Here is a 25,439-nt window from a genome sequence, read left to right as displayed (position 1 = left end):
AGAGTAATGGCCGGCCAAGGAGAGGAAGAAAGAGGAGAAAAAAAATTGAGAGGAAACCTTGTAAATTTATCCTTTGAATCCAAAGAAAAGCGAGAGTAAGTGAACTAAGAGTGCTTCAAGTAAGATTTAGGAAGAAAACTTAGAGAATTTACTAGTGGGAAGGGAATGGTTAGAAGAAGGAAGGAAAGAGAAGAGAAAAGGGGGTTGTTCTCAATCTCTTGACTCATTGTTTTGTAATAAAAGGTAACAAGCTCTCTTATTAAGTCACTTGAATTTATTTGTGTTTTCCTTGAATAATTGAGATTTTAGAATACCTTAGTATAGGTTTAAGAAGTTTGTTAAATAATGATAGGTAGAGGCATTTTGTGTTTATAGTGGCTGGAAATGATGGAAAAATGCATGGGAAACGAATTTATACTTCTTGAACTTAGAAATCAAAACTGGACATGTTGTCTCCCGATTTCTCTACTAAGATTTGGACCCTAAGATGACAGAATTTGAGATACTTTTCTTCATGAAAGTTGTAGACATGGATGTTACCTTTCAAATGAAATTGACCTTAATTAAATTGGAGTAATAAAACACTAAATATGGAAGAAAAACTGAAGATGGGTAAAAAACCGGGAATCAACAGGACAGATTTTTGGGTTTTTGAAATTTGTGAATTTTGGCATGTAGATGGAAAAACTAGGTATATTCATATTCATGAAAGTTGTAGACATTGATGTTACCTTTCAAATGAAATTGACTTTGCTTAAATTGGTGTGACAAAACACTAAATATAGAAGAAAAACCGAAGATAGGTTAAAAACCAGGAATCAGCAGGATAAATTTTTGGGTTTCTGAAATTTGTGCATTTAGGCATATAGATGGAAAAAATGGGTATATTCATCTTCATGAAAATTGTAGACCCATGTTGTAGTGTTCCAAAGAAACAAATCACGCATAAAACCGAGCTCTATAGCTCCGGTTATACTCAAAATACTAAATAGTGTTTGAAATCTGTTATGTTGAGCCACCTAAAACTTGTAAATTGGTAACTTCTGTTTGGAATTGTTTTTTATTACAAAATGTTGCATTATGAAGGTAATATGTATATGTATGTATGTGTGTTCAAGACTTGAAATTTAAATTAGTGTAACTATTGGTACAGGTGAAATTGTGGAAAATAGACGAGAACAGGGGACGACTAGCAAAACACAGATTTCAGGTAGGTGTCTAACACTTAGATCTCCAATTTAAATTCTTGTTTAATTCTTTAACTTAGTCCCTAATAAGATGTAGTTCAAATTTTTGTATTTATATGTAGTGTTTAAATGATGGTGGAACCAGTTCCTGGTTTGGAACTGGTGCCCTGCGAATGGGTTGATGATTTGGACCAGTGTCCTGGGTTGGAACTGGTGCCTTGCAAATGGGCTGATGATTGGACCAGTGTCCTGGTTTGGAACTGGTGCCTTGCGAATGGACGATCAATAGAAATAGTTATTATTGGACAAGATTGGTGTGCTGACAGGTGGGAAACTATAGAAATTGATGCTAAATGAATTAAAAAGCAAATTGTTTAGTGTAATAAAATATATACTAGATCATCTTAATTAATTTAATTATGTTTATGAAAATTACTATGCAAGTTCATCTCAGCAACGTAACCCTTAGTTGATGCATTATGTATAGTCACTTAAGTTAATAGGAAGATAAAAGAATTTTCTTTTGGGTTGTATATAACAATACTTCTAATTTGTATGTATAAAGTTATGTAATATTATTTTGTTAAAACTTTAAGTAGTGATTTGATATTTAGAATCTTCATTATGTTAACGTATGAATGCAATTACGATGGTTAATTAATAGTTACCTTTTAAATCCTAGGATTCTTCTCATTTTTATAACTTTATAATTATGTGAATTTTTATCTTAAAAGTTTGGGGTGTTAAAGTTTGAGACCTGGAATGATTGGATTGTGTATGAACAATGACTACAGGATGTGTACAAATGATTTGTCGATAACTTGGGACCTCCTGGTATAGGGGAAACTGTACCAAAATTTCGATAGAAATTTCAATATACTTTGTATGAGTTCAACAAAGAAAATAAAGTAAAAACAAATTACCATTTTCTTTTTTTTCTCTCTTTTTTTATGGTTGATGCATTGGTTTCGGTAATGGGGTTGTTACATTACACTACCTAGAGAAGATTGAATATAATAATATTTATGAAAGTTCATCAAGTGATCACTCACTCACACCACTGTGTACGAGCACGCCCAGGAAAATGAGCATACCTAGGGGAATGTTTATAGCGCCCATCAGTGGAGGGTTTCTCCCTTGTCCAAACATATATTGAACACTCGAATCCTTGAGGACTACTTTTCCATGAATATAAGTTTGGACAACTATGATGGCTTGACCAACCCAAGAGAGCATGTGAAAAATATACGTAGTAGCTTGGAGTTGACCATCCAAGACCATGACTCAATGTGCAAGTTATTCCCTACAACCTTCAAAAGATCTACGCGTGCTTGGTATAACAACCTGAAACCAAACTATATTGAAGGTTTCAATGACCTATATGTCAAGCTAGTGATACGCTTTAACACTAGTATACCCACCAAGAAACCTCTACAAAGCTTTTCAGTGTTGCCTAATAAGAAGGCAAGTCTACACGAGCATATTTGAGAAGATTCAATACGAAGATGTTCAAGGTGGAAAAACTGATTAAGCCAGTGGCCTTATAAGCCTTAATAAGAGGAGTAAATAAGCATGCCCTCTGGAGAAAACTTTATGTTTTACCAAATAGAGGCTTATCCAAAGTAAAGCAATTCATGAAAAATCATATACGAGTTGAGATGCTAGTTTACTTCGATATGGATCTCCTTGTTTTTACAAGGACAACAAACATCAATGATTTTCCAAGCGAAATAATCAGGGTATCCAAAGCCAACATCTTAGTGCCACATCCATGATATGTTTCCTCCTAAAGCCTCTCTTATACTTATCACTCAAATTATCTTAGGATGTATAATCCTTGATAAAAATATAAGTTTTTTAAATATGAATAACTTATTCAAAATAACTTTTCATTTTTTTCCAGGTGATCCCTAAAGGCAGTAGCCCAACAATCTCCAAGGAATGGACATAGTCTCCCAAGTGCTATATGCATCACTCTCTAAAGGATTGACGGAGTCTTTCTAGTGCAATATGCATCAATCTTTATGGGATGGACATAGTCTCCCTGATGCTATATACACCAATCTCTATGGGATGAACGTAGTCTCCCAGTGCTATACGTACCACTCTTTAAAGGATAGATATGATCTCCCCAGTGCTTATATACACCAATCTCCAAGGGATAAAAGGTAGTCTCCCTAATGTTATATGCACCATCTCCAAAGGATAGATGAGATTTTCCTAGTGCTATATGTACCAATCTCTATGGGATGGATGTAATCACCCCAATGCTATATGCACCACTCCCCAAGGGATAAATGTGATCTCCCCGGTGCTATATGCATCAATCTTTATGGGAAGGACGTAATCTTCCTAGTGCTATATGCACCACTCTCTAAGGGATAAATGTGATCTTCTTAGTATTATATGTATCAATCTCCAAGGGATGAAGGTAATCTCCGAAATACTATATGCACCACTCTTCAAATGATGGACTTGGTCTTTCTAGTACAAATAGTAATATCATGTAATCATCGCTCTTAGTGTGGGGCTCTTAAGCCCCATGACAAGGTTGGGAAAGCTGCAAGCTCATACTCTCCAAAGAACCTATAATTACTTAGAAATTTCTAAGCATAGATTCACTTTTTTTGGGTTCCCACAAGACACTTAGAAATTCTCTAAGTATGTGTTTCACGCTCATTGAGTTTAGAGATTAGAGTCCCTCCAAAATGAGTTGATTTCCTTTAATGGATTCCCCTCAGCCACTTAGAACTATTTCTAAGTACAAGCTCTTTCCCAATGTTTTTCTCTTACCCTTCAAGGAAATTTTTGAAGTATGATTTCCTTCATGCCCTTCACTCGGGCTCTCCGGTATATCACCAAAGTTTCCACCTTTTTTTCACACAATGAGAATTCAACAAACTCATCATGATAATAGAGTATTTTTTACAAGTCTTTACGTATCAATATTATAAAAACTTGGGGGGCTACTAATAAACTTATTTTTAACAGGCCTAAATAACCCTTATAACTCTCCTTCTTTGGGCAGGCCCAAAGGAATGAGCATGCCTCGAGTGGAGGCTTGGTAGTGTGCCAAACCTAGCCACACGGGGGCTTGGCAATGTGTCAAGCCTCGGGCATACTGAGTCTGGTATCAGTCAAACCTAGACGCTTTTTGGCTTGACAGTATGCCAAGCCTTAGGCACGCTAGGCTTGTTAGTATGTCAAGCCCATGGTATGCCTATGAGAATGTGCATCCTCCATTGGAATGCCCAAAGGAATAATCATCCTCCTTTGGCACGCCCAAGGGAATGAGGTAATATGAGTTTGACAAAAATGTTAGACCCAAGACACTTGGACTTGACAGTTAACCAAGTCCAAGGTAATGTGGGTCTAACAAACATGTGAGACCCAAGTACTTGAACTTGGTAGTTAACTAAGTCCAAGGTAACAAATATCCTTCATTGGGCATGTCCAAGGAAATGATTATCCTCTTATGACATGTCCAGTGAAATGACCAACATCTCTTAGGTCTAACCTCGAGGAAGAGCTCAACCTCCATGAGTTTAGCTACATTTAACATCTTGAACCCTAATCTCTCTACACCTTTTAGGTGTATAAAAGTTCTCCAAAGACCCACCATATTCTTATCAAATATTAATATAGATGTAAGATATATTTATCCCTCATTAAATGTTATGAATGTAAGATTACACTTCAGACCCTTCTCTTCACAAAATGACAAAACTCATGGGTTATAACTACACTATGAGACCTTCAAAATAAAGATTCATAATCTTTATTATCTATTGTATATATATTTATAGAGCGTCTCTCTCTAAAATATTTTCAAACCTTCAAAATAAGAGTATTTTCTCTTTCTAAAAAGATATTTTTTTTAAGTATCGGAGAGTCCTCAACTTTATCAAAAAAAAAATTGCAAGTACTATTACAAATTATTTTAACTTACCAAATACAAAGTATAAGCTATTAACAAGAGAATAAATAAAATTATTAAAATTAATTGATTAACCATCTTGAAAGTTCTATTCGAAGACTAGTTTGATTTTTGCAACTTCATCAACCAGTTAAACAGTGAAGAAATGCACTCCGATTTGTTCATCTCTTTTTCTTTTCTTTTTTAAATATACTACCATCAAAAACCCATCCTAACCCCTTCTCCTCCTCTGTCTCTGTGACGCCCGATCCTAAGAAGAATCGCCATGGATGCTGAAGCTGACCCACCAACAAGATCGCGAACCGAAAGGTCTCTCTCGCTCCCTCTTTCTCGCTGTATTCTGCATTTTTTTTTTTTATTCTCGCTTTCATATGTGTCAATAATTTGTTCTTACAATTCGTTTCTTTTTCTTGATAATGAATTCGGGCTGTCTTCTTCAGAAACTCCAAGTCCATGCCATGTATATGAAATTGTTTAATTCCTCGTGTTGTTTCATGGAAGCAGGCACAAGTGCTTTGCATGCTACAAGCAATTCAAGAAAAAAGAACATCTTGTTGAGCACATGAAGATTTCCTACCACACACCTCATCAGCCTAAATGTGGGGTCTGCCAAAAGCACTGCAAATCTTTTGAATCTCTGAGGAATCACCTTACTGGTATCATTCTATTCCATGTTCTGATTGCTTTATCTGTTAAAGTTTACTGCTTTTTTTTTCATGTTTTCCTCCAATTATTTAGGCCCATTATCAAGGGCTGGTTGTTCGAGGACTTTCTCTGCCCAAGGTTGTGATCTCTGCTTGAAACTCTATGATAGCCCCAGTTCTCTTGGCAAGCATAGAGAAATATGCCACCTATCTGCTCCTGCTTCCCTTGTAAGTTGTTGATTCGTAAATTCTTATGCAAAAATGGTAACTTGTCTATCTTTTAGTGCTTTTCATTTTATTTATTGTACATTTTAAATGATTAATTACTAAAAGTCATGTCACCCATTTCCTTTTTTTTTTCACAGGGAACAAAGATATTGCCTTTTGCAGGATCTGTTGATGTAAAGTACACCACCAAAGGTGCCAAAGCCATTGCTATCAACTGTGGGTTGGTTGGTGGTGGAACCGATGGATCACTTGACCTTTGCGCAAGGGTGTGTCTGGTTGATGAAGATGAAAATATTATTTTCCATACATATGTTCAACCTCAAAGTGCTGTTACCGATTACAGGTACTTCTGTGTTGACACAATCCTTGGTTTTATTTAAAGAACAATGAGGGGGAGGGGAGGGGGAATATATTTACAAAAGTCTTTTTTTTTTTAATTGAAACTTATACACATGTTTTCAGATACGAAATAACTGGATTAACTGAAGAGCATCTAAGAAATTCGAAGTCTCATAAGGAAGTACAAGACAGAATTCTGGAAATTTTGTACAATGGAGAATCTGCTAGGAGACTAATGTCAGACAGTGGAAAGGCTAGACTGCTTGTGGGTCATGACTTGAAGCGTGGTTTGGATTGCTTGAGGATAAACTATCCTGGTCATTTGCTGAGGTAGATTAAACTCTTCTGATGGTTGAAATTGGAATTTGGGATGGAACATTACAGTTTGTAATAATACTTATGATTCAGGCTTGAAAAACATTACTGAGCCGCACCACTGCTTTACAAATCTGACCTTTGAATAATTGAATAATACCACTAATCCGCCATGTAGTCTACTTCTAGGTGAAGCAAATCCTAAAATACTACTAATTGCTGATGGAAGAATGACACTTCGTGGTCATTTTGACGTGTCTTGGAATAAACCAACAAATTTTCATATTATTGAATAGGAGCTTTTTGCTGCACATTGAGTACTGATAATAATTGAAGGTTTGGTAAGCTTTCTTGTGACTTTACTGTTGTTTTGCAACATTCTAGCTTTTCATGGGATGTATCCAAACACATTCTAAATGAACATAAGACCAGATAGTGGTGAGGTTTACCTCGTCTTAAACTCCCTTCCCCATGCTAGGAGTGCCGTAGTATATCTTCAACTGCTGGCAAATCTTGTCTTGGCATCCATATTAGGAGTGACCCCCCCTACAGGCCAAGACAGAACCTTGGGGACTGGCCCAAATTATGGTAGGTAATTGAGAAAACAATTCAAATAGTTTTTTTTTTTTCTTGTTCTGGAGATCCTGTAATTTGAAATGTAATATTTGAGTTATCCATCACAAATGTTGTGTGCATGTTCTCCTTGTTCTCATCTTTCCTTCTTTTATAGTTACAATGCACTTTGATTTTGATTTGAGCAGGGATACTGCAAAATACCGACCATTGTTGAAAACTAACCTGGTTAGCCACTCGCTCAAGTACCTCACCAAAACATATCTTGGGCAAGTTGCTCTTTCTTTTCTTGTTTCTTTCGTGATGTCTTAATAGTGATTGGATCTTCCCTCCTGCATGTACGATGGCTGAATCCTTATATGGCTAACTATTTTAATTAGTAACCAATACTTGAACTAGAAATGATGCTTTTGTGTTATCTGTCTTTTTTTTTTTTTTTTCCAAGTAAAATGCAACTCAGATGTAATTAAAAATTATGCAAATCAATTCCCAAGTTAAAAGATTTTTTTTTTTTGAAAATTTTATAACACTTGGATTTACAATGCTCGAACGCTGTATTTCTGTAAACATAGTTGGTAACTATTTCTTCCTCAATTCTTAGCAGAAAAGACTGGAATTTCTCATCATGTTCGTCAAAGAGGATTTGGGAAAGATGATATCTTCTTTGTGCCTAATATGTTGGTTTTCCAGAACTCAGATACTACTTTCAGCAAACACTGTTTTGAAAGTCATTATTGGTTCACAAATAAGAGGTCATTGTGGAGAGTTTAACGAACATTTAACCTTTTGTTGATCTGTTTTTCTAGTTTTTGGAATGATCACCGTGCACTTCATATTTATGGGCAGTATTTGCTAGTTGAAATTACTCTCTCTGAAGTTTTTTGCCTCACAGGTATGATATCCAGACAGGGGAACATGATCCATACGTAGATTGTGTTTCTGTTATGAGACTGTACAAGAGAATGCGTGCTCAAGATCATCAAGGTAAAGGAATTGGAACTCCAAATTCAGACAGCGGTTTTGAGTCCCAGAAAGCAGAGGAACTCGAGAACATGACCCCAGATGAGCTATACCAGATCTCAAAGTCAGACTACAAATGTTGGTGTCTAGATTCAAGTATAGCAGCAGGGCTTAACAGTTGATTTTTAGTTTCTCATCTGTTGATCTTTGTGCGCACTCAGCGGGACAATATTTTGCTGCTCAAAGAAATAGGAATGACGTGATGTGCTGCTAGGTATGAAGGATTCGTGTACAGTTTTTGCTGTAATGCAAAGTGAAGCATATATTCGCGTAGTTGTTTATATATGTTTGTTTACATTTCTTGAACTCTAAAGCAAACGGGAGAGTTTCTAATATTTTATCAAGCGTGACGCGTACGAAATTCTCAAGATCCTCTATTCTGGTCATGGCATGATACCAACCCACCAGACCAGAAGATGGAAAAAGGAGGAAGATATAATTCCCATGAACTTGGAACCCTTTTCTTTTCCTTTTTTTAAACCTGGCTTGGAATCAGAGATGCTTGACCGATACGCCATCGGCCCATCAATGTTGACCATCTTGTTCTTCCTATTTTATAAGAAGACATTTTATGCTGGAAGAGAAAAGAAAGGATTTGTGTTGTGGGGACATATATATATTGAAAATTAGGGTCAATTTAATAGGCAAACCGAACTATAGAGGAAGTGTGGTAATAATTATTTAAAAATATATTAAAATAATATATTTTTATTTAAAAAAATTATTTTTAATATGAGAGACAGAGAGAGAGAATTTAATTTTAATTTAAAATATAAAAAGAAACAAGGAGATCTCATCCCATCATCTTATGTTCCCCCGTGGTGTTACAAAGTTTCAATTATACCCTTTATTGCTAAATAATTATGGTAACAAAGGGTTCGCCCTATTCATGATTTTATTTATTTTATTTTTTTCCTCTGATATATATTAATTAATAAAAAATTAAAGGGCTCGGTCTCATATCAAGACACATACCAGTATAATTTTGAATGCCCTTCCCAAACTAAATTAATCAACTAGCTAAGAACACTAATATGTTCCTTTTCATGGGTACATTCAGAAAAAAAAAATTGAAGGTTTTTTTTTATTTAAAAAAATAATAAAATAACTAAATTATTCTTAAAACAAAAATCACTAAACTCAGGACTTTTTTCATATTTTCATCTTATTTTTTTTTGTTAGAATCAAGTTAACAGAGATGGTTTTTTCATATTTTCATTCTATTTGTGTTTTTTTTTGTTAGAATCAAATTAATTAAGAGGCAATTTAGTAATTTGATAAATATAAATATTATTTTAAAAAAATATGGTTAACTCATGCATTACTGAGATCAGCGCATAAGTTATGATCCTACCATTTGGGCACCACATGAGGGGGCTTTCGGCAACCAAACAATGGCTTTCAGGGCGTCATTCGAATCGTCTTGATGACTCTTCCATCTTTAGCATGAGCATGTGGCAAATAGAGCTACGGTTTGACGCTAATAACTTTTTTTTTCCTTTCTTTCTACTTATTGATTTTCGCGTCTAACCCTCCAAATTTTCAAAGCAACTCATCAATTTGTTCTTCTTTCATTTTTTGTTCTTGTTTTTTTATTACAGTTTGTTTTTTTTAATAATTTATGAAACTTGAATTTTTTTAATTTTATCCCTTTTTAATTTTTTCATCTATCAGATTTGATCTCAATTCTTTAAATTGTTATTTGTTTTAGTTGAGATAATTTTTAAAATTGAATTTTTTTATGACTTCATCCTCCTTCAATCTTTTTTTTGCTATTAAATTTAATTTATATTCTTTTGATTGTTATTTTTTGTACCTTGGTAATTGTTTTTATTTTTTTCCCGATTTCATCTTCTTAGGAATTGAGCTTCTTGATTGAGTCTAGGTCTAGAATTTCATAGACTGCGAGTTTGAGAGATTAATCCAAGTTAAAGAGATTCGCTTAAGTTTACTTTTTTTTTTTTTTTTCATTTTTAAGCCTTTTTTTTTAGTTTCATCATTCAATATTTATTTAATTGGAGATTGAGCTCCATTATTGTTTTTTTATTTTTTTCTATAGGATTCTTCGTTAAATTTAAAAATAACTTGGGTTATATCGGGTCTTTTTATTTGTCATTCTTTGTTTTTTTTTCCTTTTTTTAAGCTCTTGTTATTTGTTTTTGAATTAAATTAAATTAATTGATTAAGGATAAGCATGAGATGCTCACTTCATGATATTTTATTTGGTTTGCTTTGTAGGTCATTTCTCCTACGGCACGTAAGGCCTTTTTTAGTGTCATCATACATCCTTTTGTAGTGATGTTAGAACCATCTCAGTGAGTTTTTTTCTAGTGATGAGGCAATATCCATAATAGAGCGTCGTGAGTTTCCAACAAGCTTTTTATCTTCTCCCCCAAGTATGATACTGGCAACTCATTTTTTTATATTTAAATATTGTTGATTTTTTTTCTTTATTTATTGTTGATGCCTTTTTATAATCATATTATCAAATTGATCAAACTTATTTAACTTAGTCAAGTTAATGATTCGGGTCTTAGATTTTTCTTGTTGGTTTTAGAATGTTGGCATACTTGAACATTCTTTTTTTGAAGTTAGGAAAATTTGAACCGGTTACCAGCATAGCATGGATCACCAATCTAGTACATACTAAAGTGCCTTGGGTTTTCACCGTAGCAATGAATAGTAAAATTAAAAAAAATTGTTATTATCTACAAACTTATTATTATTATTATTATTATTATTATCATCATCATCATCTTCTACGCCCAATTTGATGGCAAAATTGTCAAAACTTGTTAAGGAAATATAAATTCAATGATAGGGACCAAAGTGTTAAACACGAAGAAAACTTATGGCCACTCTAGAATTTTGGATGGAATATTCATTTTAATCTTTCTTCTTTCAAATTTCAACTTTTACAGTCATTGTAATTTTATAAAATTTAATTTTCATAATTTTTAGTCCTTAAGTATGAGAGAGAAGAGAAGAGAAAATCATCGGATTTCAACGAGGATGGAGAAAATCATTGGTTGAGGTTAATTCCGACCTCTAAAAAGGTCAAATTTGGTGTCCACGAGTTCCATTCAATTAGAAGAGTTTGATGGTGGTTGTTTTGAATCTTAATATTGTCTAAAATACATATCAAGGATGAGAAAGAAAAATTTAACTAGTTTGATTTTGGGTTTTTTAAGTTGATAAATTAGTTTTTTCATGTTCTAAGGTTGTTTTTTAGATTTTTTTTTAGGTTCAAATGAGTTGAAAAAATAGGTTTTAAGACGGAAAATCCTACCTCAATTTTCAGCCTACCATAGTGGTGGCCAAAATCTGGGTAAACAAATGATATGTTGCTTGTCTTGTTTTTTTTTCTTTTAAAAAAAGCAAAAATGATAGGGGATCAAAGTATTAAACACAGAGAATACTTATGACCAGTATAGAATTTTGAATGAAATATTCATTTTAAGCCTCCTACTTTTAAATTTCAAACACAATCACCATCAATTGTAATTTTATAAAATTCAATTTTAGCCCAAACTTGAATTATTTTTTAGTCCTTGGATTTGAAAGATGAGAGAGAAAGTTACTGAATTCTAGTGAGAAGAGAGAAAGTCGTTAATTGTGGTCGATTCTAACCACTAAAATGGTAAAACTTGGTGTTTACAAGTTCCATTCAATAAGAAATGTTTGATGGAGGTTGTTTTGAACTTCAATATTGTCTATAAAATATATTAAGGTCAAGAAATAAAATTTTAACTCAATTTGATTTTGAGTTTTTGGACCTTTTTTTGGTATGTTTGGTTGATAAATTGGTTTTTTCATGTTTTAAGAGTGTTTATTGGATGTTTTTATGTCCAAATGGGTTGAAAAATGGATTTCAAGGGAAAAAAAAAAAACCTTTCTTAATTTCAGGTAATTATAGTGGTAGCTGAAATCTAGGTAGACAAATAACGTATCATTTATCTCAGTTAACAATGTGTTCTCCATCTTATGTTTTTTTTTTAAAAAAAAGAGATAGACAACATGTCCTCTTAAAAAAAAAAATTGGGCTAAAAAGCCCACTTGCATGAGGTTTTTTTTTTTTTTTTTATGCCTAGGCGAGATGAGCCATTGCCAAGCTTGCATGCTTGGCCTTGTTTGTTTTTTTTTTCTTTGGTTATTTATTTGTTTTCTTCAAATTTCATCATTTAATTTTCTTTTTTTAGGTAAAAAATAAATTTTAAAAAACAAAGTTATCTACCCTAGTGAAATCTAAGACCTGGATTGCAGATTTAGCCAATCAGTTTTTTTTTATATATATAAAATATTATCTTGATTTTTTTCCTTTATTTTTTCTTCTAATTTCACCATTTAGTTTTTTTTTCTATTTTTATAATATATTTAGGTAAAAAAATAAATTAAACCCAATGAAGTTCATGATATGAAATGTGAATTTGATGAATTAAACTACAAAATTTAGGTTTAATCTAATATGTTATAATCTCAATAAGTTTTATAAAAAGATGCTACACTGAAAGTTTTTTTAAAGCATTTGGTATGTTTTAAATTAGTATTATTGATATGTTTCATTTTGGTTTATTACTATTGTTTTTTCAAGTGTTTTTAGTCATCATGATTTTTTTAAAAAAATTCAAACTAATGTTTTATTTTTAGTTTTATTTTTTATATTAAAAAATTAATACAACCCACAACATAGTGTAAATATCAATATAGTAAACATAAAAAAACACGTAATTTATTATTTTCTTCATCTTTAAATCAATTAAAATGAAAATATAAAGAAAATTAGAAGTAAAAATGCCAAAACTTGGACTACACTTTGGCCATAGTATTGTTGTTCAAACATATTTTTTAAATTATTTTTACTTGATTAGTTATTTTTTTTGGAATGTTTTTAAATTATTTTGATATATTAATATTAAAATTAATTTTTTTAAAATAAAAAATATTATTTTAATATATTTTTAATAAATAAATATTTTAAAAATCAAATAAAAAAATATTTTTTTTATACCATGCCCGCCTTCTCGAGTATGAGTCTGAGTCCAGCCTTCCTTGGTCTTTTACTTTCTTTTTTCCCCTTCTTTTCCAGCAGCAGAGTCCAAAGCAACGCGAACAAACAGGGAATCCAAATCCAATTTCCAAAAAGGAATTGAGTTGAGATATGGCGGCGGCGAGTTGTACTGTCTGGGACTCGGTACTTGAACTCACCAAGTCAGCTCAGGTCAAGAACTGCGACCCGCAACTATGGGCGATCCAACTCAGCTCCAATCTCAACTCTGCTGGCGTTGATTTGCCCTCAATGGAGCTGGCTCACCTATTAGTCTCTCATATCTGCTTCGATAATCACATGCCCATCACGTGGAAGTTCCTCGAGAAGGCCCTCTCCTTCAACCTCGTCCCTCCTTTGCTCGTCCTCGCTCTCCTCTCTACCAGGCAGGCCATCACCTTCATTGATATTATCTCAATTTTATGCCAAAAAGGGTTATTTTATTTTAATTTTATGTATTTACAGGGTTGTTCCGAATCGACAGCTCCACCCGTCTGCATATAGGCTGTATATGGAACTCGTAAAGAGACACGCCTTTTCCTTTTCAGCTCTAATCGCTGCCCCAAATTATCAATTGTGAGTTTTTTGGATTTCTATGAAGAACGACATTGGCCTGATTTTCCGTTACTTGTTTCTGCTAATTAATTGTATGATTTTGCAAATGCTGACCTTTTTCTTTAAAACTTGGTATTTTTGATTGGAATAGGCAGATACAGCAAGTCTTAAATTTTCTAGTTATGCATGGTGGCTTCTTTTCTTTTTTTGGATAAAACAAAAATGTAATGTTGAAAGAGAGACGATGACGAGACGGAATAATAAGAGATTTAGTAATAGTAGGCGCCGTTGTTGGATCATCACCACTATGCGTGGTTTTATCTTTCATTTGGGTTAAAATATGGAAAATGGGAATGAGAGTTGTTTCTAAGCCATTCTCTTTCACAAGGAGTTGGCTGACTTGGGTGATTGCTGTGGACAGTGGTAGTTTCATTCAATCTTTGTAGCCTTTGCTCAGATGTTGCACGGGTGTTTTCACCTTCTTCATGACCATGGATGGATATAAGGCTGCAACTCAAAGAAATAACTGCAGTTTTAAGCTGAAAAATACTGTTGCTCCTTGTTTTTTATACCAAACTTATGTGCATGGGTCGCTTTGTGGATGTATCTCTTAAAACTGTAACACAATGCAATGATGTAAACATTTAGGATGCTATACAGAAACAATTATGTAGAAAATTGTAGTATTGGGATTGTTCTGTGCTTATGTTGTTAAACGGATGCTTCATTAATGTTTACTCTTGGATCCAGACTTTGAATGCATTCAATTTGGACACTCTTAGGTCCTAGCAATCCTGCCAATTGTGATTGCCTCATCCGTGGAATTTAAAAGTTGTCTTTTTTATTTTTTCTCTGACAGAATCTGCAGAAATAACTTTTGTAATAAAGAATCTTTCTTTGCCTGCTTAAGGACTAACAAAAATCCTGAAAGACAATCTGAATCCTGCCATTTTGTTTTTTTTTGGTATACTCTTAAACTTCAATTATAGATATTAACATCTTTTAGTTGCAATTACAGGATCATGAAATCAATAGATGATGTTGCTCATCTTTCCCAAATATTTGGCGTGCAATTGTGTGAACCTGGCTTTCTTCTGGTTGAATTTGTCTTTTCAATCGTGTGGCAGTTACTTGATGCTTCCTTGGATGATGAAGGGTTGCTGGAACTAGGTGCAGAAAAGAATTCTAGATGGCTACCCAGACAGGAGGGTATGGAAATAGATGGTCATGAGAACTTTAGTGAGAAGAGAAATGAGCACCACGAGGGGTTGCACAAAGTAAATACTACAATGGCTATCGAGCTAATTGGAGAGTTTCTAAAAAACAAATTAACCTCGAGGCTACTTTACTTGGCACGTCAAAACATGTAAGATATATATAGTGTCATGATTAGTTTTACTTGTGTTTTATAAGAAGAAGTGGGGAACAAGCCATTAAAGTGGTTTGCCATGCTCAACCTAAATGATGCCTAACCTGGCATGGTCTTCTGAACTTTACTTTAGGGTGGTTACTACTAGATATTGGAGAAATTTAATGAAGGAAACCCGATTAATAAAGATGTTCTCTTATCCTTTTAGGCCTTCACAATGGGGAGGCTTCATCGAGCAATTGCAACTGCTTGTTGTGCATTCTGCAGCTTTGAGGAACTCAAAACACATAACTCCAGATGCTTTTCTGCAGTTGACATCTGACACCCGAAGGGTTTTGTCTCGAGAGTGCAAAACAATATCACAACATGAGTTTCATGCAGTCATGTTTTCAGGGTCTCTCAAATCTTCTGTTGGTCAATGCCACGGGGCAAGTCAGTCTGCAGTTTGGTTACCTATTGATCTATTTCTAGAAGACACTATGGATGGGTCACAAGTGACGACAACTAGTGCTATAGAAAATCTTATCAGTATGATTCATCTCTTGTTTTATGCTGAAATCTTTTACAAACCTATAGAGTAGGACTGTTGGTGATAAATTAAAATTTATTGTTCCAATTTTATGTTGCAGGTTTGGTCAAAGCTCTGCAAGCAGTTAATCGCACCACTTGGCATGATACTTTTCTAGGCTTATGGATTGCAGCTTTACGGCTAGTTCAAAGGGTGGGTACTTGTTCTGATTTGATAAAAAATCTATGGGTGTCACGTGGAAAATTTTTCAGTTTTCTAGAAAACTTTTCAGTGAATAAAAAAAGTGGAGAAAATGAACACATTTAAAATAAAAATAGTTTCCTTGGATAAGTGTGTTTTCTATTTTTAAGTTTTCTTAAAAGCAAGTGCTTCTCCATATTTTCTACTTTGCAAAAAAAAAAAAAAAAAAGTGGCCATGTTTGGGACACCTGTTTCTTATTTGATCTCTGGTTATTTTAAAGACAAGCTAAGCAATATCTTCCTTTCCTGTTTCAGAAAACTAGTAGTTAGTAAACTTCCTTTTTTTTTTCCATGGTCGTAAGAAGGAACTAAACATCAAGTTGAGAACAACAAAAAAATTCTGAAAGTAAACTCACCCTTATATTTTTATGAGCTTGAATGTTGGGTAGAAAACATTTGAGAAGAATGGAGAGGAAAGATGCTCTATTATTTTACTTTTGAATAGAAATTTATATATCATCATTCAAGTGTAGTTGGAGAAAACTTGGTCTTGTGCTTTGTAATGGTTAAGTATAAAATTTCTTGAATTAGTTTTCCATGGTGTTCTCATGTTTTGGTCATCTTTCTCCTTCGAACTCATGTTGTCTTCAACACTGTTTCATTTTCCTCAACCTCTTCTATTAGAATCTGCTGCTTCAAATTCTAACGCTGGATATAGCTTCCCTTGACTTTGATGTATGCAAACCAGTCTTTCACGTCTCCAACAATGAAATTTTTTATTTTTCAAATTTTTATTGGATTGTGCAAAGAGTAGTTTCACAGTTCCTTAATTAATTTTGCTTAATAATCTTTTACTACCCTTTTTTATGAAAGTAGAGAAAGGTTTGAATCCCCAGGGCACTAATTTTTATATATCTTCTTTCATAAACAACAATTTGATATTTGACACTGAACAAGGGCTTAAACTAGTGCTTCTGAAATGTGTAATGCCTTTCACGAACCCAAATGAGTATATACTTGACAAAGCACTCCCACAAGAATGAGATATAACATGCAGTATAAATAGGAAGAAAGGGGTGAAGTCAAAGGAACAGAAAATTAGAAAGGAATTGTGATGCTAAACTTGAGTTAATGGGCACCAAAGCCAATTACCAAGTAGGTAGTAGAATAAAGTTTATACCTAAATACTACTTTTGACAATTGACTAGAAATAAAAGTTAATATCTAAACTGCAAAATGTAATCCAGTTAACAACCAGATTTCTAAATTTTCCCATAGATATATTCTATATCATTTTTGGTTTGTCCATCAGTCATTTTTGCTTTTGTCATAGAATAGCTATTCTTTGAAGAATATAGATTATATAGCATCTTAAACAAGCTTCATTATTTATTATTTGTCATGTGCTGTTCATGTAGGTTTCGTTAGGTTCCAGAAAAAAACACAGTTGGTGGTATTCATTTAAAGTTATGCAAAGCATTAATAAAGCAGGATTTTAGGGATGGGACAGAATACATGTTTTCGATAAGAGCACAGAGAAAAACTGATTCTGTAGTGATAAATTTAAGAATAAAGTATACAAAGTCGTCCAAGACAATTGAAACCTTTTTAATGTACTAGCTTGAATTAGGGAATTAAATGAAATCATTTTTCGGGAAGCATTATTCTTTTCTTCCAAAGGAATTGCATGTTTTTATTTTTCCTTATTTTTGTGAGTTTTGCACAAACCTTCTTTAACTTTTAATGATTTATGCATCTTTCAGTGCATAACCTATTTGTGTTCTTTCAGGAAAGAAATCCTAGTGAGGGTCCAGTACCTCGCCTTGATACATGCTTGTCCATGTTATTGTCTATTACAACCCTTGTAGTGGCTAATATTATTGAGGAAGAGGAAAGTGAATTGATTGATGAAACGCAACAGAGCCCTACCAATCAAAGAAAAGAAAAACAGGGGAAACGTCGAAAGGGTCTAATTACTTCCCTGCAGCTATTGGGTGACTATGAAGGGTTGTTGACTCCGCCTCAGCCTGTTAGCTCAGTCGCTAATCAAGCTGCCGCAAAAGCTACAATGTTTATCTCAGGTCTCACTGTCAGTAATGGTTATAGCATGAGTATAAATGACATGCCAGTCAACTGTTGTAAGTGATTACATTCCTTAACATTGCAGTTCATATTATCAAAGGTTGTGTTTGGTGCGGAAACAAGATAATTCCAATGATGTTGCTAAACAGGTTCAATTTCCCCTGCTACCAAAATGTAACATGAATCGGCAGCCTGATTTTTTGTTTCTGTACATTTTAGAAAGTTTAGAAAGTTCCCTTGTATATAGGGGGTTTCTTAAAAAAACAATTATTAGATGAGCTAATTGAACCTTTATTTGTTTTCTAACATTAGTCCTTTCAATTGCTATCACTGTTTCCTTTTCCTCATTTCAGACTTTAGAGGGTGACAAAAACAACAAAATACTAGAATATTAGTTTTTGCTAGAATTTGAACTATTTTTTCTCCTTTATTTTTATAGTAGGCTTGTATCTGTTGTCTTCCCAAAATATGGTTATCTATCCACTGCTCTTTTAGGTTTATTGTTTTGTTTTCTTTTCTTTGTTCTCAACCTGTTGGCCCTGGATGCCAGTCTTTATTGTTTTTCCATGGCTCTGAATTCTAGTCTTGTTTTCCATTTTATTACTTTCCAGCTGGAAACTTGAGGCACCTGATTGTTGAGGCTTGTATTGCAAGAAATATGTTGGACACATCAGCATATTTGTGGCCAGGCTATGTGACTCTTGCCAACCAAGTACCTCGGAGTGTTCCCAGTCAAACACTTGGCTGGTTGTCATTGATGAACGGGTCACCTTTAACCCCCTCAATGATAAACATTTTGGTTTCAACTCCAGCTTCCAGGTATGCTGCCAGTGGTATTGTTTAAAAACTATTTTTGAATTCATCTGTTCCTTTTCCCTTTATTTCCAGGGTTTTTTTTATTGCATGGATGATGAACAGAATACTGCACTATCATTATAATTGAGACAGCATGAGTTTCCTACCTTCTTTGCACAAGACTTAACTTTGAATAATATAAATCATCATAATTCTTTTACTTTTTCAAGATAGCACTCTTTCCATTGGTTTTGTTTCCCACAACACTGGCTTTTGTTTCCAAACTTGAGTTTCTAGAATTTTTTTCTTTTGAGCAAAATTGTGATTCTATACAACTGCAGTGTTTTTCTGTGGAATTGTTTGTTTTATTTTCATTTTTGCTTAACAAGTGTGTGAATTTTTATTAATGTTTATTCTTATGGTAGGGTGTTTAAAATGTGAAGCAATGAACAATGGTCAACTTGATCTGATTAGCTTCATAATAATTAGTTCTTAATGTCATTATTTTTTGGTCGGTGATGCTATTCTATGAATGCCTTAAAAGAGGCTGTTTCAAGATGTGCTTTTGTGTTTCGAATGCTGTTATGTTGACAGATTCCATAATGGAGGTTTTTGAAATTCAGCATAACTTGAAAACAATCAAGTCAAGAGGTTTTATGATTTAGGATTTTTCCTCCATAATGTTGTAATTACGCATGAGGAAAGATTCAAATGCATTTGCATACAATGAAGGTCATAGCTGTCTTGCTTAAAAGGCTATTCCCTAATTTCCTAACCTGGTCTTAAGTTATGCCATTCTTTTTCCTGAACCATGCATGTCAGATGCTCTTTTTTTGTATATTTACCCAGTGGTATGGCAACTGAATTTAAGATGGATTTGATGGAAGCTTACCAGCGATCGAGAAAATATATGAGATTGCAGTCGATGGTTCTGATGATGAGAAGATATCTGCCGCTGCTATTCTTTGTGGAGCCTCTCTTGTTCGTGGTTGGAATATTCAGGTAATGTTTCAGAAGCCCCCCCCCCCCCCACTCCCTCTCCAGTTGAAGTTATTAATTAAATTTACTGTTGTTTACAGGAACATACAATTCTTTTCATTATAAAATTGCTGTCACCTCCAGTTCCTGCTGATTACTCTGGGAGTGAGAGTCACTTGATAAATTATGCTCCGCTTTTAAATGTTCTTCTTGTTGGAATATCATCTGTGGATTGCGTGCAGATTTTATCCTTACATGGTTTGGTGGGTTGAATTTTAACAACACTTCTTTACTGACTTGTTCTGTATGTGTAATGCATGCCTTTTGCTGACTGGTGCCCCTGTATCCTTTTACACATAAAGAAAAGAAAATTTATCAAGTTCTTGAAGAGGTTATTTAATAAAGAGCTTGTCACGATGGAATATGGAGGGTTCCAATATGCTTGAAAACTAAGAAATTGTGTCTTTATTTGATTTTGTGAACTAATAAATCATGGGTGAGATCCATACGCATAGAAGAGAAAGTCAATGAAAAAAATTATTAAAGCAAAAGGTTAATAGAAATTAAAGTGAAGAACCAAACTGTGGAAATAAATGGAAAATTTGTGTCCTTTATGCTGTCTGTGAACTGATGTTCAACATCTATTGCCAGGTTCCACTACTTGCTGGTGCATTGATGCCCATCTGTGAGGCCTTTGGCTCTGCTGTTCCTGAGGTCTCATGGACTCTTCCAACAGGTGAAGAACTTTCTTGTCATGCGGTTTTTTCTAATGCCTTTACACTTCTTCTGAGATTGTGGAGATTTGAGCATCCACCTATTGATCATGTGATGGGAGACGTACCACCAGTGGGATCCCATCTAAGCCCTGAATACCTCTTGCTTGTAAGGAATTCCCTATTATCGTCCCTTGGAACTTCGACCAGGCGTCAACTCAGACGTAGGAGATTCTCAAAAATTTTGAGTCTGTCTGTAGAACCCATATTCATGGATTCTTTCCCAAAGTTGAAACTATGGTACAGGCAGCATCTGGAATGCATTGCTTCTACCTTTTCCGGTCTTGTACATGGAACCCCTGTTCATCAGATTGTTGATGCACTCCTCAATTTAATGTTCAGAAGGATAAATAGAGGTGTTCAGCCTTCGACTTCTACGAACTCTGGAAGTAGTCTTTCATCTGGCCCTGGTGCTGAAGATGCTCAAGCTAGGCTTAAAATATCTGCATGGGATATCTTAGAAGCAACTCCATTTGCCCTTGACGCTGCTCTGACAGCCTGTGCCCATGGAAGACTCTCTCCCCGTGAACTGGCTACAGGTTTGTACAATTTGCTCGAAGTTTCCTTCATCAATTTATATGGTTTGAGACCAGTTGGCATGCGAGGAAGAAGTTGGTGCCTTAAGAGAAAATATTGAGAGGATGTCAAGAATACTGTTTTGCCATGTGATTGAGATAAATGTGAACGAACTTTATAAGTAGGAGAGTAGGTGTTACTGAGATCTTAGAATGGTTAAAATTTAGCCCTATTCTTTTAAAAACTAACACAATACTGTAATCACTGTGTGGCTACGGGGCATATTAGAGCAGAGGATAGTATAGAGGGATTAAAGTTTCACATCATCTTAAATCATTAATCATCAAATGATTGTATTGTTGGGTGAAGAGACTTAAAGTTTAATTGTACCAAAACTTCAAAATGTAAAAACCATTTTCCCTGATAACTATATGCTCAATTCTAATCTATTTACACCTGCACCTTTTATCATAGGGCTTAAAGATCTCGCCGATTTTCTACCAGCATCTTTGGCCACCATTGTAAGCTACTTGTCAGCTGAAGTTACACGAGGCATATGGAAGCCAGCTTCTATGAATGGAACTGATTGGCCGAGCCCAGCTGTCAATTTATCCTCTGTTGAGCAGCAGATAAAGAAAATACTGGCTGCCACTGGTGTTGATGTCCCAAGCCTTTCTGTAGGTAATTCTTTATCATACAGATTACTGTTCCCTTTTTTAAGGCTATAGGGTTTTCAGTTCTTGATAAATGAAATTTTTTCATGTATGTTTTTTTGAACGCATTGCTAGAACAAACCACAACAACCTGCATTTTGAAGATCAATAGATATACTTGTACAGTTTTAGGTTTGGAAATATTCATCCTTTTGTTAGATTTCAACTTTCAAGTCCATTCTTGTGTTAGACCTAGAGATCTTCATATCATGATGAAGCAGGAAGAATGAGTATGCATGAGTTGTGTTTAAATTTTGACAAGGGAATTTAATTTCCAGAAAAACAAAATTCATTAATGAGGCTCAATACTTGTTCTTGCAGGGGGTACATCTCTGGCTACACTTCCTTTGCCATTAGCTGCCCTAGTAAGCCTCACAATTACTTATAAATTGGACAAAATGTCTGAAAGGTTCCTCACCCTGGTTGGCCCAGCCTTGAATGCCCTTGCTGCTGGTTGCCCCTGGCCATGCATGCCCATTATAGCCTCTCTATGGGCCCAGAAAGTTAAGCGTTGGAGTGACTACCTTGTGTTCTCTGCTTCGCGTACTGTGTTCCACCATAACAGCGATGCTGTAGTTCAGCTTCTGAAGAGCTGCTTCGCATCCACTCTTGGTTTGAGCCCCCCTCACCTTTCCAGCAATGGTGGTGTGGGTGCCCTTTTAGGTCACGGGTTTGGCTCCCACTTATCTGGTGGAATCTCTCCTGTTGCCCCGGGAATTCTTTACTTACGAGTGCATCGATCAGTCAGAGATGTCATGTTCATGACAGAAGAAATTCTCTCTCTTCTAATGCACTCTGTCAGAGATATTGCAAGTAGTGCGTGGACTAGAGGTGCAATGGAGAAATTGAAGAAAAGCAAATATGGGATGCGATATGGGAAAGTTTCTCTTGCTGCAGCAATGACACGTGTCAAGCTTGCAGCTTCACTTGGATCTTCTTTAGTGTGGATATCTGGCGGATTAAATTTGGTTCAATCTTTGATTAATGAAACTTTACCCTCCTGGTTTATATCAGTACATGGATTGGAGCAGGAAGGTGGAGAATCTGGAGGTCTGGTTGCAATGCTAAGGGGCTATGCACTTGCTTACTTTGCGCTATTTTGTGGGACATTTGCATGGGGTGTGGACTCAGAAACAGCAGCATCAAAAAAACGGCCAACAGTGCTCAAAGCTCACTTAGAATTTCTGGCAAGTGCTCTAGAGGGGAAAATATCGCTTGGTTGTGATTGGGCTACTGCATGGGCATACGCATCTGGGTTTGTGTGCTTGATGGTGGCTTGCACACCGAAATGGGTGCCTGAGGTTGACGTGGATATATTGAAGAGGGTAAGCAAGGGGCTTAGGCAATGGAATGAAGAAGAACTGGCTGTCGCGTTACTGGGACTAGGTGGAGTTGGTACAATGGGTGCAGCTGCTGAACTGATTATTGAAATTGGCTTGTAGATTTTGTCAAAAGCATGTAGCTTGAATGCTAATTATAACAAATCTCTGTGGTCTCGTGACAGGGTGGGTTCGGTCCTCGAAAAATACTTTAAGTTACTAACATCTGTAGTTATCTTTCTGTAAAGTCATAGCTCATGTATAAAATATTTTTCGAACAAGAAAGTAGTCGAGCTGTAGATTCGTCATCAGGGATAGCGGCCCCATGTCAAACATTAAATTAAATTGAAGTTAAGGAAAAAACTACAAGGCATCATTTTATTGTGCATTGTAAGTTTTTTTCACTTATTTTTTTTTTGGGTATGCTCTTTTTGCGATTGATTAATCTGAAACTAGACCTGATTATTTGTTTGATTATTTATTTTGTTTGGCTTTGTTTTGTCAACTTGTAGTATCGGAAAAAAAAACCGAATCTTCAAATTGAAAAAACCAAGTTAAATGGATAATTATAAAAAATTTTCAAAGGTTCGATCATGTTTTTTCTTTTTCTATTTTGAAAAAATTATATTTTACATAATGAGCTTTATACACAAGTTAACAATTATTATCTTGTTTTTTTAAAAAAACCAATAAAAAAATTCTAATTATTTATAAGATTGCTATTATTTTTTATTTAATTCTAATACTAATATTACAACTTTGTCAAAAATTAAAAAATCTCCGAGGATTCTCATCAAACAATTTTGAAAGTCGACCAAAATTTCTCAACCTTTACATACATATCAACCAACGAAACCTTACAAATGAATCAAATTCGATTCCATGAGCAAAGAACCACTCTTTAATATTATTAACATCAATGGTATAAAGGACATTGATATTAGGATATAAATCAAAGCATCAATTCCACAACTTATATTGCCTAAACTTAGACATATAAAGTAGTTATATATATAAAGTAGTCTTTAACATGTTCTTGTTCCAGCAATCTATCAAAGAGCAAGTTCATTACAAAAGTAAATACTAATTCAAATCGTTAAGACCCAACAAATAGTACCTTCAATTTCAGTAGGGGTAATTCCTTGAGATTCCAATGTTTGTTCTAGGGTTGACAATGAAATGAGCAAATTTCAGATTATGAAGGATGTTAGTGGACTATTTCATCAAATGAAAAGAGACACTGTGATCTTTCGAACAGACAAGATGAGACAAGATAAAGGTGGTGGATACCTAAGTGGTGCCTAAAAAGAAGACACATTTATTCTTGAATGGAAACTTGTATTGTACCATCACTGAGCAATAAACAACTATTAATGCTATTTCCTTGGAGTATGTGTTGCTATAAACCTAAGATAGGTTTCTAGACATTGATTCACACTCTTATTTTAACCATCAATTTGAAGATGGTAAGCAAAACTCGTAAGTAACTTGACTCTTAGCTTCTTGAATAACTCTTTCCAAAAAAGACTTGTGAAAACTCTATCCTTGTCAGTCACAATAGTTGCCGGTAATCATGAAGCCTGTAGAGGTGATCCGAGAACACCATTACCACATCTTGAGCTATTGAAAGATGAGAAATAATAATGAAATGTCTATACTTTGTAAATCTATCTACCATTACTAGTGTGGTATCTTCGTCTTCCGACTTAGATAAACCTTCTATGAAGTCCATTGTGATATCTCTCCATGCTCCTTTTAAAATTGGAAGAGGTTGTAACAACCTTGGATATGTTATTTTTCCCAACTTAGCCTGTTTATAAATGTCACATTCCTTCACCATTTTTTCCACCATTTTCTTCTTTTTAGGCCAATAGAACACAACCTTCGGTCTTTTGTATGAATTCTGGATGTCAACATGCCCCCAATATAAGAGTTATGAGCTTTCATTACCAAATTTTCTTTTATATTGGCCTCAAAACCAATCACCACTCTCTTTTTAAGTTTTAATAGTTCTTCTGAAAAAGAATAATTAGGCCAACCATCTGAGTTAACCATTTTTTTAGCAATGATATTTTGTATGAAATGATCATCCTTATAATTTTCCATAATGCTTTCCTGTAAAGTTGGAAACATAGCTGTGATTGCTCTCAATTCTTGACAATGCATCAACTACAACATTTTTCTTCCCTATTTTATAGAGGATTTGATATCTAAGCCACAATAAGGTTCTAGCACATTATTCATTAAGGCTTGAAATGTGTTGGGGGCATTTGTTAAGCCAAAAGACATAACCTTAAATTCATAGTGGCCTTGGTGATTTTTGAAAGCTATTTTTACAATGTT

At 34.5% G+C, this 25,439-nt stretch overlaps 2 protein-coding genes across 5 annotated transcripts; both read left to right on the top strand.

The window, feature by feature from the left end:
* The first annotated feature begins 5,225 nt into the window (after positions 1–5,225).
* Positions 5,226–8,587, top strand: LOC7458251 (RNA exonuclease 4). 3 transcript variants are annotated; one of them, XR_002980141.2, is made up of 8 exons: positions 5,226–5,433; positions 5,629–5,780; positions 5,863–5,996; positions 6,134–6,339; positions 6,459–6,665; positions 7,412–7,492; positions 7,825–7,975; positions 8,116–8,263. XR_002980141.2 is itself a non-coding variant. In XM_006386756.3 (7 exons), the coding sequence occupies exons 1-7, from the start codon at positions 5,390–5,392 to the stop codon at positions 8,363–8,365; spliced, it is 1,074 nt and encodes a 357-aa protein (XP_006386818.3). In that variant the 5' UTR covers positions 5,228–5,389; the 3' UTR covers positions 8,366–8,587. The 3 variants fall into 3 exon arrangements, 2 of the variants coding, with proteins under 2 accessions (XP_024450411.2, XP_006386818.3); XM_006386756.3 differs by lacking the exon at positions 7,825–7,975 and having other exon boundaries at positions 5,228–5,433; positions 8,116–8,587; XM_024594643.2 differs by lacking the exons at positions 7,412–7,492; positions 7,825–7,975 and having other exon boundaries at positions 8,116–8,587.
* Positions 8,588–13,281: 4,694 nt separating this feature from the next.
* LOC7458250 (mediator of RNA polymerase II transcription subunit 33B-like) lies at positions 13,282–23,484 on the top strand. Of its 2 annotated transcripts, XM_052450640.1 has the most exons (12): positions 13,283–13,673; positions 13,753–13,863; positions 14,861–15,208; positions 15,420–15,739; positions 15,841–15,932; positions 17,710–18,058; positions 18,614–18,821; positions 19,685–19,799; positions 19,877–20,038; positions 20,427–21,087; positions 21,539–21,745; positions 22,099–23,484. In XM_052450640.1, exons 1-12 carry the CDS (start codon positions 13,402–13,404, stop codon positions 23,217–23,219), a joined length of 3,966 nt encoding a protein of 1,321 aa, XP_052306600.1. In that variant the 5' UTR covers positions 13,283–13,401; the 3' UTR covers positions 23,220–23,484. The 2 variants fall into 2 exon arrangements, with proteins under 2 accessions (XP_052306601.1, XP_052306600.1); XM_052450641.1 differs by lacking the exon at positions 19,877–20,038 and having other exon boundaries at positions 13,282–13,673.
* Positions 23,485–25,439: the final 1,955 nt, after the last annotated feature.

The sequence above is a fragment of the Populus trichocarpa genome, chromosome 2 (genome assembly GCF_000002775.5).
Source record: "Populus trichocarpa isolate Nisqually-1 chromosome 2, P.trichocarpa_v4.1, whole genome shotgun sequence".
Taxonomy (NCBI): domain Eukaryota; kingdom Viridiplantae; phylum Streptophyta; class Magnoliopsida; order Malpighiales; family Salicaceae; genus Populus; species Populus trichocarpa.
Note: the sequence above shows the minus strand (reverse complement) of the source record. Positions and strands in the feature narration are given on the sequence as shown.